The 15494-nt window shown below is 31.3% G+C and overlaps 1 protein-coding gene across 16 annotated transcripts in view; it reads right to left on the bottom strand.

The window, feature by feature from the left end:
- The window catches only part of LOC139519389 (band 4.1-like protein 4A), a 50676-nt gene that overhangs the window by 21573 nt on the left and 13609 nt on the right, over window positions 1-15494 (bottom strand). For 8 of the 16 annotated variants that reach the window (XM_071311423.1, XM_071311426.1, XM_071311431.1 and 5 more), the window contains exons 8-19: window positions 15297-15317; window positions 11789-11877; window positions 10857-10920; window positions 7510-7601; window positions 4382-4453; window positions 3557-3669; window positions 2573-2654; window positions 2007-2087; window positions 1336-1449; window positions 748-810; window positions 311-424; window positions 4-36 (exon numbers count right to left, since the gene is read on the bottom strand). In XM_071311423.1, coding sequence (XP_071167524.1) covers window positions 4-36; window positions 311-424; window positions 748-810; window positions 1336-1449; window positions 2007-2087; window positions 2573-2654; window positions 3557-3669; window positions 4382-4453; window positions 7510-7601; window positions 10857-10920; window positions 11789-11877; window positions 15297-15317 — 938 coding nt within the window. The remainder of the gene's footprint in view (window positions 1-3; window positions 37-310; window positions 425-747; window positions 811-1335; window positions 1450-2006; window positions 2088-2572; window positions 2655-3556; window positions 3670-4381; window positions 4454-7509; window positions 7602-10856; window positions 10921-11788; window positions 11878-15296; window positions 15318-15494) is intronic. The other 8 variants (XM_071311425.1, XM_071311433.1, XM_071311437.1 and 5 more) reach the window with 3 other exon arrangements.

The following is a 15494-nucleotide window of genomic DNA, read 5'->3' as shown; positions in this document are numbered from 1 at the left end:
TACCCATTCATATGCGTTTCCTTATTTGGATAGTACCTAAGGATGTAAATATGTATATTTGTAAAACAAATCTGCAAGATCCTATGACAACCTAAGGACATATTTTGCAAACAGAAAAATCTATGAAAAAACTTGATAAAGAGAATTACTTTACATCGCTTCAAATTAAATGATGCGATAAGGCATCATTTTGTAGAAATTATCATTAATGTTTAATTCTCTGTTACCGTATAATGCTTTATATTTTCATATTATAACATTCTCTTTTTTATTTAATTCCTAATAATTCAGTGTAAGTGAATGAAATTACCCTTCCATAGCGTCCTTCCATTGAGATTCAAACCAGTCTCCAGAACTTTTAGGTCGTCTATGCCTAGACCTAACAGGCGAGACATCAGATTCACTGCCACTATCCACTTCTCTTCTGAAAATATAGAATACATCTTGAAACCAGAGCATTAGTTATGCATGGATGACCATTAGATTTGGAAGGGCAGATTAAATTTTACTTTGAAATATTCGAAAAATTAAGTTGCATGTATGTTTAAAGCTATGAAGGGATTTCTCATGATCACTTTATATTTTTAGAAGACAATTTAGAAAATATATAATATAAATTAAAAATATTTTCAAAATTCAAACCAACTTTAAACATATTTATTATGAGTTCTTTATTTTCACCTGTGTTACCTGTAAAATGAATGAGCCCATATGTAATTGCCTTTTTCTTCAAGAACTATCTATTACCTTATTCTTCTAGAAAATGAGACATCACTTTCATTATCTGATCCTTTATTTTTAGGAAAATATCTGAAATAAATTATATAATTACTTCTACATTTACATCTTAACATTTATAAAAACAAGAATGTGTTCTAAGTACACGGATGCCCCATCCACACTATCATTTTCTATGTTCAGTGGACCGTGAAAATGGGGTAAAATCTCTAATTTGGCATTAAAATAAGAAAGATCATATCATAAGGAACATATGTAATAAGTTTCAAGTTGATTGGACTTCAACTTCATCAAAAACTACCTCGACATATGAACCATGAATTCAAATGTTCAGTGATTTACAAGTTCTCTATAGGCTTTATATGCAGAGATTGAAATATGAAATACAAATTTTCCTGAATCTACGAAAATGATAACCACAAAAATAATTGAATCCACAGTATATATTTATGGATATTAATATCTACTGTTCTAAATACATAAGTATGTAAAAAGGTGATCTTACTTCAATAGATAAATGTCCAGAGTGAAACCTTAGTGGAACTATAATTACCACTTAGTTTAATTGGTAAGTTTCTACATTACAAATAGACTTACTTTCTCCTATGGCCACTTTCTGTATCGCTACCTTGACCTTGTGACTTTTTAGGAAATTTATTGGCATCACTATACATAGAAACAGGGGAATCCCGACCAGAGGTGTATAATCCACTGAAAAACATATACCATATATAGAAACAGAGGCATATAATCTACTATGAAAATTCTGTCTATCTAAAAAAAAATTGTATTTTACATTTAAATGGAAGCTATGAAATATGATTGGGGGAGAATTATTATATATCTGAAGTTCATTCATTAAGACTGTAATAGCAAATTTGAAAAAAATTGTACAAATGCACAAAAACTTAAAAAATGAAAATTGAAGTTGAGTCTTCCATGACCTGTTATAGTGCATAACTAACACATGAGACGAAAAAAGTAAATTTTGAGAGGATATATTTCAAAATGGAAAACCAATTTCTACTGATAATTTATATGAAATACAAATAAAGAATTTCATATCTTACTGTTTTTATTGGTACAATCTATTTCAAACATGAATATTAAATATATAGAGTAGGTAACCTACCAACTCACTACAAAATGAAATTTAAGAATAAGGAAATAACAGCTGAATATACATATGACCTTTGGGAAAATTAAAAGAAGCTGTGAAACTTAGAAACTGAGGGAGCTCTTTGAATTCTGTGTATATGATAACTTACACATCTGTGTTCACTTCCCATGGTGCAGACCTTGTACTCTTTGGAGAACCATGTAATTCTGGTAAAGATCTATGTCTAGGCCTACAAAAACAAAATAAATATTTGAAAAAAAAGGAAACCAATGAAAAAATCAAATTTTCAAACACAAATTTGTACACAAACCTCAAATAAATAGACACTTATATTCATAACAGACTCAAATATTTATTTTTAAAAATCAAATCAAATAAACCCCACATATTTTTGAGGGTTGTAAACAAAATGATTTTACAGGAAATACATGAACAATGTTATTTTGCTGCACCTAATTAACATAATTAGAGTGAGCTAAGTTAAAAAGAATTGTATCAAAGAGGGAATGAAAAGTCAAAAATTGTAATGCTCAAAAGGGCCCTGTGAATAGGAAATTAAAAAAAAAATGAACTTGTACATTTGTAAAAAGAAAATAACAGCAAATTTTCAGAATTTTGCCACTAAAATAAATACTTAAAACTATGATTTTATTAAAATCTGTATGTCTTTTATCTATTTTAATAGGTTCTCTGGCTATGACTAAAAGTACTCACCCTTTGACATATTCTGGAGCTGCTACCATGGAAACAGATCTGTCATTTTGCATATATGGTAATCCATCTGAAGAAAGCTGAGCTAAAAATAGGTTAATTTGTTTAGGAAAAATCAATTTTTATTCTATTGTTCTAAGGTTTTTATTCTACATAAGAAATCTAGTCAAAAGAAACTCTTTTCTGTTCATAGAACATGAGGATTGTTATTAATATTAATAAAACAATACGGTCAATAGGACAATAGGTGATTAAAATACTGTAAACCAAAAATAATTTGTGAGTGATTTATTATAGTGACTTCCAAGAGTAGAAAAAATATCACAAATATAAATCGTCGTGAATATGCTACACTTGTTTTTTTCCTTACTGATCTACATCAAGTAAATTTGAGAATCGCAAAATTAAACGGCTGCTAATGGGCTAGAAAATGTAAAATGCAAAATTAAAGTATCTGCAGAAATAAGTTGGTTTACAGTATTCAAATGAAATAACTCCATTTATACATCGATCAATAATTATCACTCACTATTAAACTATTCGTCCTGATAGTGTGTTGAGTCCTCATTTCTTATTCAATATTTGTTATATTTTTTGACATCATAAAAATGCATGAAATATTTGCAAATGAACATTATAAAACTCCCAATATAACATGTAAACAGTTTAATCATGCTTTGCTCCTTAATTTTCAGGAGTATTCAATTACAAATCATTTATCAATGTTCTTATATGAAATTTTGTAATATATTTCTTGCAAGAAGATTTCATGCTTTTCAGTACAATTCTGATGGTTCAGTTTAAACAATATTTATTTTTCAAAAGTGTGCAAATTACAGTAAATACAAAAAAAATACAGGTTTACAGAAACAACAAAGAACTTATATTAATCCATCTCAATTAAAAAAACAATATATTGGGAACATTGTATATTAAAACCTAGATGAATTATTCTGATGGTTTGTGAAAGTTTATTTATTGACTTACAACTTAGTCTTGAATCTGAAGTTGTCCTTCTGGGGTAACGTTTACTATGTGCCCTTGGTACATCTGGCTGGGATCGTCCTGACTCTGACTGTGTGTCTCTTGATTGGCGGCCACTGAATAATGCCAAAAAAATAAATTTATAATCCTTTATACAACTTTAATCATCAGAATTTTTTTGTCCTTGTTTCAAAAATTCAAATAGGAACATTCCTTGTTTCAAAAATTCCAATAGGGAAATTTTTGTGTTAAAAACTATATTTATTCCGGAGAACTAATATATTAGTGACAATATTTTGAGAAATAAACTTCATACTTTGATTGAACAATACTGTAAATTCAGTAATTATTTTGTCATTTTAAACTAAAGTGCTATTTTAGATTTTGCAATAATGAGAAAAATACTGTTGAATCCATATAAATAATTTCAAAATGCGAGTCTTTATAATTACGGTTATAACCCATTCATATTTTTTGCAATAATTTCTGAATTTACAGTATGTACGCCTGAATCACGAACATTAAAAATCACTTTATAATTTTTAAAAGTAATAGAAACTTCTAGCTTGTTCATTATAATGTTTCAGTATGACATGCAATTTTTTTATGATTTTAAATTATTGTAAATATATGTACTAAAAAATATTAAAATAAAAATTTGCAAACATGCTGTGACTAAGTAAATGAGATTTCAAGAAAAATTAGCAGTATAGATTTTATCTTTTAAAAATCAAAATAGTATCATCAGTAGAAAAGCATCTACAACAACTGATAAAATCATGCAACCCAAGCACTATCTGTGTTATTGGGAAGCTTTAAATGTCTTACCTTTTACTCCTTCTAGAGCTTGACCTGAAGTGTTTTCCTGATATAGATAATGCATCTGCCACTTGGTTTAGTCTAGCATGAGAATAGCACATGAAAATGAAGTGATAAATAATGTTAACATGAGATGATGGTCGATGAAACTAATATAAAAATAGAAGAATAATAGCTCTATCAAATCTACAAGCTTGAGATTTCATTCATTTTTATCTTGACATTACATGAAATAAATGTTTCTAAACAGATGATTTCTGAAAACGTGCAAATTCAAAATTGAAAACAGAAAGCCTTGTGGAATAAAATATAACTGTGTATCCTCATACATTGGTTATTGCTGTTGTATTTTTCATAGCTAACATAATAACTACATCACAGAAATCCAGCTTACTATACCATGTGATGTGTTGTAACAAGTACTGGATTCCTGCTTTATAATAGACTATTTTCATATTACCGACTTTTGACTGTGGTTATAATTTATTTTTAACAGGTTGCTTAATCTGTGGTGGGACATCCTAATACTTGGGTAGATAAGTGCAACAAAAAGATGTAAAATCAACCATTTAATATTGGCAATTTTTATTTAATTTTAATTTTTCTGGTGTGGAAAGGGGGAGGGGGGGGGGGGGGGGGGAGTTTACTGTTTACCAATTATTTTGTAGTGTTAAGAAGACATAAAAATGTTAATTATTCCTCAAAAATGTACCAATTGAAAGCTTTATTTTACTTCTTTACATTGCTCTAACTTGACAGAGAACCAGGATATCCTATGAAAAAGTAGGTAACCTGCCCAAAAAATATCAACTCTGTAGTCAAAAGTCAGTAATATGAAAAAAGTCTATTATATGCTAGCAAAGGCATGTTTGTCATCAGCAATATCCATGTATTAGGATACCGAGTGAATATGTTAAATTAAATGGAATGTTTTGTGTAAATTGAAGATATTTTATTGACTTGGACACCAGATTTGTTATATATACTTAAGAGAATAATTTTATGCAACACTACTTATTTATTGGTATTTCACTTTTTTTTTACAATTATGAAGACATTGTACGCTAGCAGATACCATCCAAAAATATAATGCCAACAACTTTCCCCAACTCTTAAATAAAAATTCAATCCTTACAATGTTTTTCATTTTGTTTCTTTCTTAATATGAATAAATGTATTCAATTTGCAGTTTTGATGGATAATGAATGAATAAAACAATTTCAATGTACCATTTATTTTGTATATGAACATACATAATGTATATCCCAGGGATCTCCATGGATGAAAATTGAACCATGGAGGAACTTTCACCATTACAAACCGTGTCTTCGCTGTACAGTGTAGCGCGATCGGAAGTATTTAATCCCTCCATACAAGGAATGGTGAACATGCTAATTCATTGCTAATTTAAATTATATTTATTTGAATTTTCATTATAAAATTAAAAGTATCAATATTTTCATTGATTGCCGTTTTTAACCATTTAAATGCCAAGTCTTCATGGTCCTCCCTTAGTCGAGAATGACCAAAAGCTGTCATGAAGGTCCCCATGTAGATTTCTTGTATTTTTGGTTATTGTTATGGGGGTTAAAAATCATATGATGTGGAGCTTATTTTTCATCCATGACACTGTCAAATTCAGAACCCATTACCGGTATGGCTGATTTGCAGCAACAACAAAACGATTCGTACGGGTTATGTAAAAGGTTAAAAAGATTTGTAAAGCAAACGTTGACAAATGAAAAGGTTTTTAATGACTTTATCTGGCAAATTGATGCTGTGCAACATGCATCGAGTCTGAACAGAAACCGGAAACGCGGATGTATCAATTTGATTGTAATATACGAAATGAATTCGGAATTACGATACGATATTTCTTTACAGGAAATATTTTTAAGTTTTTACTTTTAAACTTTTAAATAATTCTAAATTATCGTTACAGCAGTACTCGAGTTATTTGCGATGAAATAATAATTACTGTTTTGCGTCTTATTTTGTACTGCTTAAAAAAGAGGGATGCTGATTGCGTAAGTCAAAATAAAGCACGTGTTCTACTTGTTAAACTGTTTTCTAAGTAACTGGATTATTAATTTATTTATTTAATCTAAATTATCATAATCATTTGCTGAAACTTAGTTGATTAATTCGACAAATGGATCGTCTATCCTCAGATAGTATTCCCCTAGTCTGGTTTGTTGATCTACCTGTACAAGCTCAGGTACAAGTGATTAGCGATCTTAATCCGGATATCCCTCAGGCGTTAGAACTGTATTGGATTATAAAAAGCCTAAGTGTTATGCAATTACATGCATTTGATTATAATTGATAAAAAAATGGCGTCGGGCTACAAAAAACGATGAAGTTTTGAACGATGGCGGAAGACAATTTAACGATGGCGCAAGATAATTTAACGATGGCGCTAGTCATTTGACGATGGCGCAAGACATTTGAACGATGGCGGGGCGCCATCGTTAAACAGGCCATGGAGATCCCTGTATCCAATAGAAAAAGTAATTCATTTTTACTATTATATATTATGATTGTATATGCAATGCATAACACAATGACACATTGAAATTATACTTGCAACTACTCTACAGATATACATATTCTACTAAAATCACACAAAGCATATAAATAGTAAAAAGTGAGAAACACACCAGATATAAAGAAATCTGATAGACAATTAAATAGTGTTACTAGGCAATATTTTCACAGGAATATAAAACATGTTTAAAAGTGCAATAAATACATATTTTCAGAAAACTATTATGTTTTAAATTTCAATGGTCATCTTTTGCATGATGATCTTTTTTTTTTTTTTAGTTTTCACTTTTCAAACATAAAATTATGGCCGTCAATCAACCAACAATAAAACACATAAAAAATCTCCACCATGACTACATGCTTGTCTTTACGATTAAAACAGTCATTCACTTTCTTGTTGTCCTCCATGTACAAAATATTTCCAATACAATTATATGAAACTTGGGAAAAAATCTTTCTATTTCATACAGAAAGTTTAATATCGATTGTGCAATACATTTAAGAGAAACTTCTTGCAGAATATGTTTGTAAAGCTTCAGTACAGTTATGTGGTTGTGTTTGTGCACCTGTGTACAGGTGTTAATGTTTACCTGAAGAATGCATGATGTTCCACACAACATTTCCACAAATGTTTACATGCTGCCTTGGTTCCCAACTCAAAGGCATAAGTATGCTCTTCACTCTGAAAACAGAAAAAGGTATAAGTATGCTCTTCACTCTAAAAACAGAAAAAAGTTTAAGTATGCTCTTCACTCTGAAAACAGAAAAAGGTATAAGTATGCTCTTCAGTCTGAAAACAGAAAAAGGTATAAGTATGCTCTTCACTCTGAAAACAGAAAAAGGTATAAGTATGCTCTTCACTCTGAAAACAGACAAGGAATAATATAAGTTATCTACGTTCATATCCGTAGATATGAATATTTTAACACCCTGAAGTACCCCAGTACACCATGAGGCGTAGCCGAAGGGTGTACAGGGTACTGAAGGGTGTTAAAATATCCATATCTACGGATATGAACGTAGATAACGAATTTATCCCCAATCTTAGTCCGAATAGGGCGAGTTTTATGGAAATTCGGGTACAAAGTGTAACGCGAAAACAACGTTTTTTTCATTATCTAAAAAAGTTTTATTGAAATTTGGAAATTTTACATATTTTTTACGGGGTGTAGAACCCTACAGGTAGTCAAATATAAGACGTTTTTAATAAGGAGACAGAGAAACTGGATTGAGTCAAATTTGGCGCTCAATGTTGTGAGCGTTATGCCATAGATGGCGTGACGTCAACGTTGGTAATTTGCATAGCTAGGTCAGTAGTCCCATTCCTTGAAAATGTGGCAGTCAAGTGATGCATTTAATGAAATGAGTGTAAATGATCGGCATAATAGGACAAAACCGTTAATGAATTAAATATTTAATTAAAAACATCATGGATAATCTACAGATTTCAATATTTCACTAGGAGCAATCATGGAACTAAGGAAAACTTGCGTGAAGTTCCCCGGGATAATGGTTAGCAACGTCCGGGTATATGGGTTAGCAACACCCAGGGGCTATGGGTTTTGTAACGATGTGCGTTAACCAATCAAAATCCTAGATATATACTAAGCCGAGGATAAGTATGCATTTCACTCTGAAAACAGACAAGGAATAAGTATGCTCTTCATTCTGAAAACAGACAAGGAATAAGTATGCTCTTCACTCTGAAAACAGAAACAAGAGCCTCTCAAGAGCCTGTATCGATCACCTGATTCTACTTGGGTTTTTGAAATCATATAAAAAGAAAAAAAAATGGCTACAAAGTAACAACACTTGGCCAGCACCTCATTAAGAAAGGAATGATGTGGAACTGGGTGAATTTATTAAATGGGCTCCTATTGCCTGATAGTGATAGCAAATAGCAGGGCTCACGCTACCAGGCGACTTGGGCGAAGAAGTCGCCTTCCCGACCGTCACTTCGCTTTCCCCGACCACCAAAAGCGAAATCAAGTCGCCCTGTTCTTGACGATACTCGCTTTCAGTCGCTTCCGTCATCAGACATTTTCAATTTTTACCAAGTTGATGAAACATCAATTTTTTATTGATAATTAAAGAAATTCAGACATAAACGATTCATTATCTTTAGAAAAGAGGTTGAAGCATTGTCTTCGCAGTGTGAATCCATTTATTGCATTAAAAACGTCATGTTCCTTTTCAAATAACTTGTCAAACATCGTTTATTTTTGTAAAATTTTCTTGCATTCGTCTGCCATTGACCGATTTCTAAACTACGGATCTGAACCGGACCAGCTATGACTGAAATCCGTACTTTTACAATAATTACTACGGACGCACGGACGGAACAGCTTACAGAAGAATATTGATCCCAAAGGGAAAAATTACGCATTCCACACACATTAAGAGACTTTTGGTTACATCTAATTGATTGGTGTATATAATTCCCTATATTTTTTATGGATTGTTTCAAACTATTGATTAAGTTGCTTAACTCTGAGACTATTATACTAATTTCAATATATTATGGCCCAGCTTAATAACTTTTATATTTTTTTATGAGAAACACTGAATTTCATACACAAGATAATTTTTAATTAAATTGTAATAATGATATATTATATAATTTCTTTACATTTTTTTAAATAATCTTTTTTTTTAGTGCCAGATATTTAGTTGGAATAAGTTTCTCACAAGAACCTTAGTAAAACTTAAACAACTTTTAATTTCAAATGTTACTTTAATTGTATTTTTTTTACTCAGATATGAATTTAACAATATAAAAAGAACATTATTTACATATGGCCCTTTATACTATTGTAAAATCCAAACATTGTAGCGCACCGCGCGAATGAGCACTTCTCTTTCAAATCTCACCACTTCTCCCTATCAGTTTCAAAAAGAGAAGTCACTTCTCCCTATAATTCTGAAGTAGTGTGAGCCCTGAAATAGGTTCCTATTTTATATTTTGACTTTGATACTGAACACGTTTATTTATCATCATAATTATTTAGGTAGATAAAATCATTAAAATGACCTTTGTTGAAAGTTGACGATTTGATGCAAAAATTTGGTGACTGCCGACTGTGTTAAAACAGATGAATGATGAAACAAATTAAATTATACAGAGAAAATGTTTGGGAGGGTCTGTAAGGGATCTTTAGAGCCAAATGACAGATGAAATGATGTGACACAAGGCAGGTTTGTCTGTAAGTGGACAGAATAATATTCTTTGACTTTTCATGTAGGAAATTCAAAATTTTATTTTTATCTAATGCTCCAATGAAAATGTGAACTGTGAGTAAACTAGTAAAAGGATACCAACACAGTAATTCTATAAGTACATTAATTATCTCCCCTTTGGAGGACATTGCTAAAATTTCTTTAAGCTAGTTCCTAGGTTGTGTTCTACAACTGTGTAAATTTTATCAATTTCCATGTAGCTGCTTAGGAGGAGTTTCTCTTAAAAGAGTATGTAATTCTGACTTGCTCCCTTTTTATCATGTAAGACCACATGAAGTGTTTCATAACTGTGTAAAGCTTGATTAATATCGATCCATTCCATTAATAAGATTAGCAAGCAGTGCAAATGGATTCACAGACAAGTAGATGGACAGACAAAATGCATTAAATTTATGTTTGATTTTAATTGACCCCCTTCCCAATCCCCCCCAAAAAATGGTTTGTAGGGGTAGGAGGGGGGGACTTTGTGTTCTTAAATCAATTTTATACTTGATTTAATTCTCATGTCATTTTGTTGTTATGGGGATTAAAAGTCAAGTCTTTGTTTATGCTCAGTGCTAATATTGATTTTGATGTGACAACATCCAATGTGCTCACATTTTGTTTGTGGTTTATGATGTTTTCATCAAAATGTTCTTTTCAGGTACTTTGTGTGATTAAATGAAACCTATATCATCAAGTTGAGTTAATAAATACTTACGTTTTTATCTTTGACTTTTATTATAAATATTTTTTGTTTAAAGGTAACTTTGGTTATCCTTGGCCTGAAAATGTAAATTACATCAGAAATAAAATATGCATAGTAAGTTCTTGTATAAATATAACTAGCTAAAATGTTTATGTTAAATCTCATTCAACAGTGGTCGGTATCATTTTCTGATTGTGAAAGACCTTTAATAGCTAACTATGAGGTATTGACTTTGCTCATTGTTGAAGGCCGCACAGTGACCTAAAGTTGTTAATTTCTGTGTCACTTGGTCTCCTGTGAACAGTTGTCTCATTGGCAATCATACCACATCTTCTTTTTTATAATTATGTATTGAAGAATCCAGACAGACTTTTGTCTGGAAAAATATTTTCATTTCTGATGTGATGTCTGCTAACTTATTTACAGTAAGTTCAGAAATTATCGTGAGTTTTTTGTTTATGCAAATAATGCAACTTAATGGGTTTCGCAATAATAAGAACTCACATTCTGATAACAGAAACATAGATCTGTATGCAGGATTTTTTTAAATTGCAATAATTAAACTGGCATTTTTGTCTATTTTTAAAAATCGCAATTAATGCCCACTATAATTTCTGAATTTACAGAACTATGAGTTTTTTTTTTTAAATTTAATGAAAATAATGAAAAATATGAATAAAGGAATATGTTGGGTATATGTCAATAATAAAAAGGTGTCTATAAATTATGTCAAAGATGAAATAATATAGTATTAATTCAGAAATGAATGTGTGCATTAACTATGTGAATCACTGATATCTTGTAAATTTGGGAGATTTAATTAATAGTGCAATAATTTTGTGATTGGAAATTATATTGGAAATTCTGAATGCAAGTTTTAATGGTTCTTTATAAAAGCAACTCCATATTTCTGAAATTTAGACTAAATAAAATGACATACTTACCAGAAGTAGTTTCCCACTTTAGTTTTATTTTTATACACCACAATACCCGTAGGAGTAAGCCCTAAAAAATACTCTTGATTTCCTTCACCCTGAAAATATAGAAATCAGTGATAAATGACATAAATTACAATAATTACTGCCTATTACCATCATGGCTTATTCAGAATTAATTGAATGGGGGTTGGAAAGCATTGTTATTAAAAAATTAAATGGGTGGTGGTTAATTTAAACAGAAAGCCTGAACATTTACATGAAATTATAAATTAAAATTTCAGGCATGTTAGGGTAAAATAATAAATGCCTTCACTCCCTATACATAATATTGCTGTAAAATGGATGGGTCAAGTCCTTAGCTTCAACAAATCATGTAACATAAGGGAAATACATCAATCCATTTAAGTCCAGAAATGAGGTCACAGCAACCCAGAAATAAGTGCACAGGAATCCAAAAAAAAGTTCACATGAACCCCAAATAACAAGGATTTCAAAAAGTAACACAAGTGTTTCTAAACTAGGCAGGCAGATAAGAACACAAAATTTTGGAGAACAAGAATCCACACACTGAAATGTCTCGCCTTCTTTACTAATCATTGATATTATGTTTATACTTCTAAATATAAAGCTTTATTACGACTGTCACATAAACTTAACATGAACCATGAAAATGAGGTCAAGGTCAGTTGAACCATATGCCAGGCAGACATGTACAGCTAACAATGCTTCCATACAACAAATATAGTTGACCTATTGCTTATAATTTAAAAAAATAGACCAAAACACAAAAACTTAATACTGAGCAATGAACCGTGAAAACCAGGTCAAGGTCAAATAAAACCTGCACAACTGACATATAGATCATAAAATATTTCCATACACCAAATATAGTTGACCTATGACATATAGTATTAGATAAAAAGACCAAAACTCAAAAACTTAACTTTGACCACTGAACTATGAAAATGAGGTCAAGGTCAGATGACATCTGCCCGCTAGACATATACACCTTACAATAATTCCATATAACAAATATAGTAAACATATTGCATAAAGTATGAGAAAAACAGACCAAAACACAAAAACTTAACTATAACCACTGAACCATGAAAATGAGGTTAAGGTCAGATGACATCTGCCCGCTAGACATGTACACCTTACAATCATTCCATACAACTAATATGGTAAACCTATTGCATAAAGTATGAGAATAACAGACCAAAACGCAAAAACTTAACTATAACCACTGAACCATGAAAATGAGGTCAAGGTCAGATGATTCCTGCCAGTTGAACATGTACACCTTACAGTCCTTCCATACACCGAATATACTAGACCTATTGCTTATAGTATCTGATATGGACTTGACCACCAAAACTTAACCTTGTTCACTGATCCATGAAATAAGGTCGAGGTCAAGCGAAAACTGTCTGACAGGCATGAGGACCTTGCAAGGTACGCACATACTAAATATAGTTATCCTATTACTTACAGTAAGAGAGAATATAACATTACAAAAAATCTTAACTTTTTTTTCAAGTGGTCACTGAACCATGAAAATGAGGTCAAGGACAATGGTCATGTGACTGACGGAAAATTCGTAACATGAGGCATCTATATGCAATATATGAAGCATCCAGGTCTTCCACCTTCTAAAATATATAGCTTTTAAGAAGTGAGCTAACATGCCGCCGCCGCCGTAGCCGCCACCGGATCACTATCCCTATGTCGAGCTTTCTGCAACAAAAGTTGCAGGCTCGACAATTATAAAGGATGTTTGAAATTTTCTTTTATATCAATTATATTATTTTAAATTATATTTCCCCAAGGTTTTAAGACAACCGCAGCATACTTCAGTATCCATCCTGATTACTCTTCCAGCCTGTACCTTTAGAAGGTGTTGGTTCACTCATCTCGATGATTTATATTTTTTGTCCAACATTACATCAATTTTATGTTTAATACACTTTTATTCATAAAATAAACTTTATACAATATGTTTTTATTCTTTTTCTGAAATATCTCAGTATGCCATTAAAGCAATTATATGAAGATTTTAATTGCTGTTTTAAGCCTCATTAATCTTGAATACTTTACACATTCAGCAAATAGCTTAAGCTCTTACTGTTTTAATTTATTATTTTTCGTGAGCATAATATATTAATCAGCATATTTGTTATTGATCAATGATTTCAGCATGTTACCTGTATACATATAAATTAAGTTTTCTTTTCTTTAAGAAATAGTTAAAAAGAAAATGCTAGAAACAATAGAAACAATGACAACAAGAGGCTGTCACAACTACAGCAAACCGGATTTATAAATATTTATTGTGTCCTGGCAATATCACAATAACCATTGCTGATGAATGGTGAAAGTGAAAATTGACAATATCAAATTTGACCTCCATTTTGTCATCAGTATCAACATCTTAAAATTTGAAAAGCTTAGATTAAATGGTTCATGAGTAAATGCAACAATGTGAATGGAAACGCCATTTCACAATCTTTCAAGAACCATAACTCCTGAACGGTAAAAGTCAAAATCGTCATTATTGAACTTGACCTCTAATTTGCCATCAGTAACAACATATAAAAATTTCAAAAGCTTTGGTTGAATGGTTCATGAGAAAATGCACGGACACGACTGGAAACACCATTTTTCAATCTTTCAAGAACCTTAACTCCTGAACGGTAAAAGTCAAAATTGTCATTATTGAACTTGACCTCTATTTTGTCATCAGTAACAACATATTAAAATTTGGGAAGCTTTATTAAAACAGTTCATGCCTAAATGCACGGACACGACTGGAAACACCATTTTTCAATCTATTAAGAACCATTACTCCTGAACAGTAAAAGTCAAAATCGTCATTATTGAACTTGACCTCCATTTTGTCATCAGTAACAACATATTAAAATTTGAGAAGCTTAGGTAGAACAGTTCATGCATAAATGCACGGACACGACTGGAAACTCCATTTTTCAATCTTTCAAGAACCATAACTCCTGAACGGTAAAAGTCAAAATCGCCATTATTGAACTTGACTTCCATTTTGTCATCAGTAACAACATATTAAAATTTGGGAAGCTTAGGTAGAACAGTTCATGCATAAATGCACCGACACGACTGGAAACTCCATTTTTCAATCTTTCAAGAACCATAACTCCTGAACAGTAAAAGTCAAAATCGCCATTATTGAACTTGACCTTCATTTAGTTGTCAGTAACAACATATTAAAATTTTAAAAGCTTTGGTTGAACGGTTCATGAGTTAATGCACGGACAACATTTGATTGCCGCCCGCCCGCCCGCCGTACATCCCCAAATCAATAACCGATATTTTTGTCACAAAAATCCGGTTAAAAATGAAAAAAAGATGACACATACAAAACAGTATATAAGAGACATCAACAAAACAGAGAGAAATAACATGGAGTCCTTGCATATGTGGCACATATAATTGTTTATTAATATACAAATTTATGTTCATGAATCAAAAGTGCATAGTTTACCTGTAAAGTGTATGGAAGATTCTGTTGAAGAAGATTATAATGGAATGATCCCCAACATTGTGTATTTATAGAACATTGTAAATATTTGTGGTACTGGTTACTTATTTCTCTAATTCTTTAACAATTTATCCCTTTCTGCACCCATAGTATGAAATAATTTAATCAACGTGGGATTGCCAGTGATCGCAGAAGATGATA

Source organism: Mytilus edulis, chromosome 4, assembly GCF_963676685.1.
Source record: "Mytilus edulis chromosome 4, xbMytEdul2.2, whole genome shotgun sequence".
Taxonomy (NCBI): Eukaryota; Metazoa; Mollusca; class Bivalvia; order Mytilida; family Mytilidae; genus Mytilus; species Mytilus edulis.
This window is presented reverse-complemented; position numbering and strand designations above follow the sequence as displayed.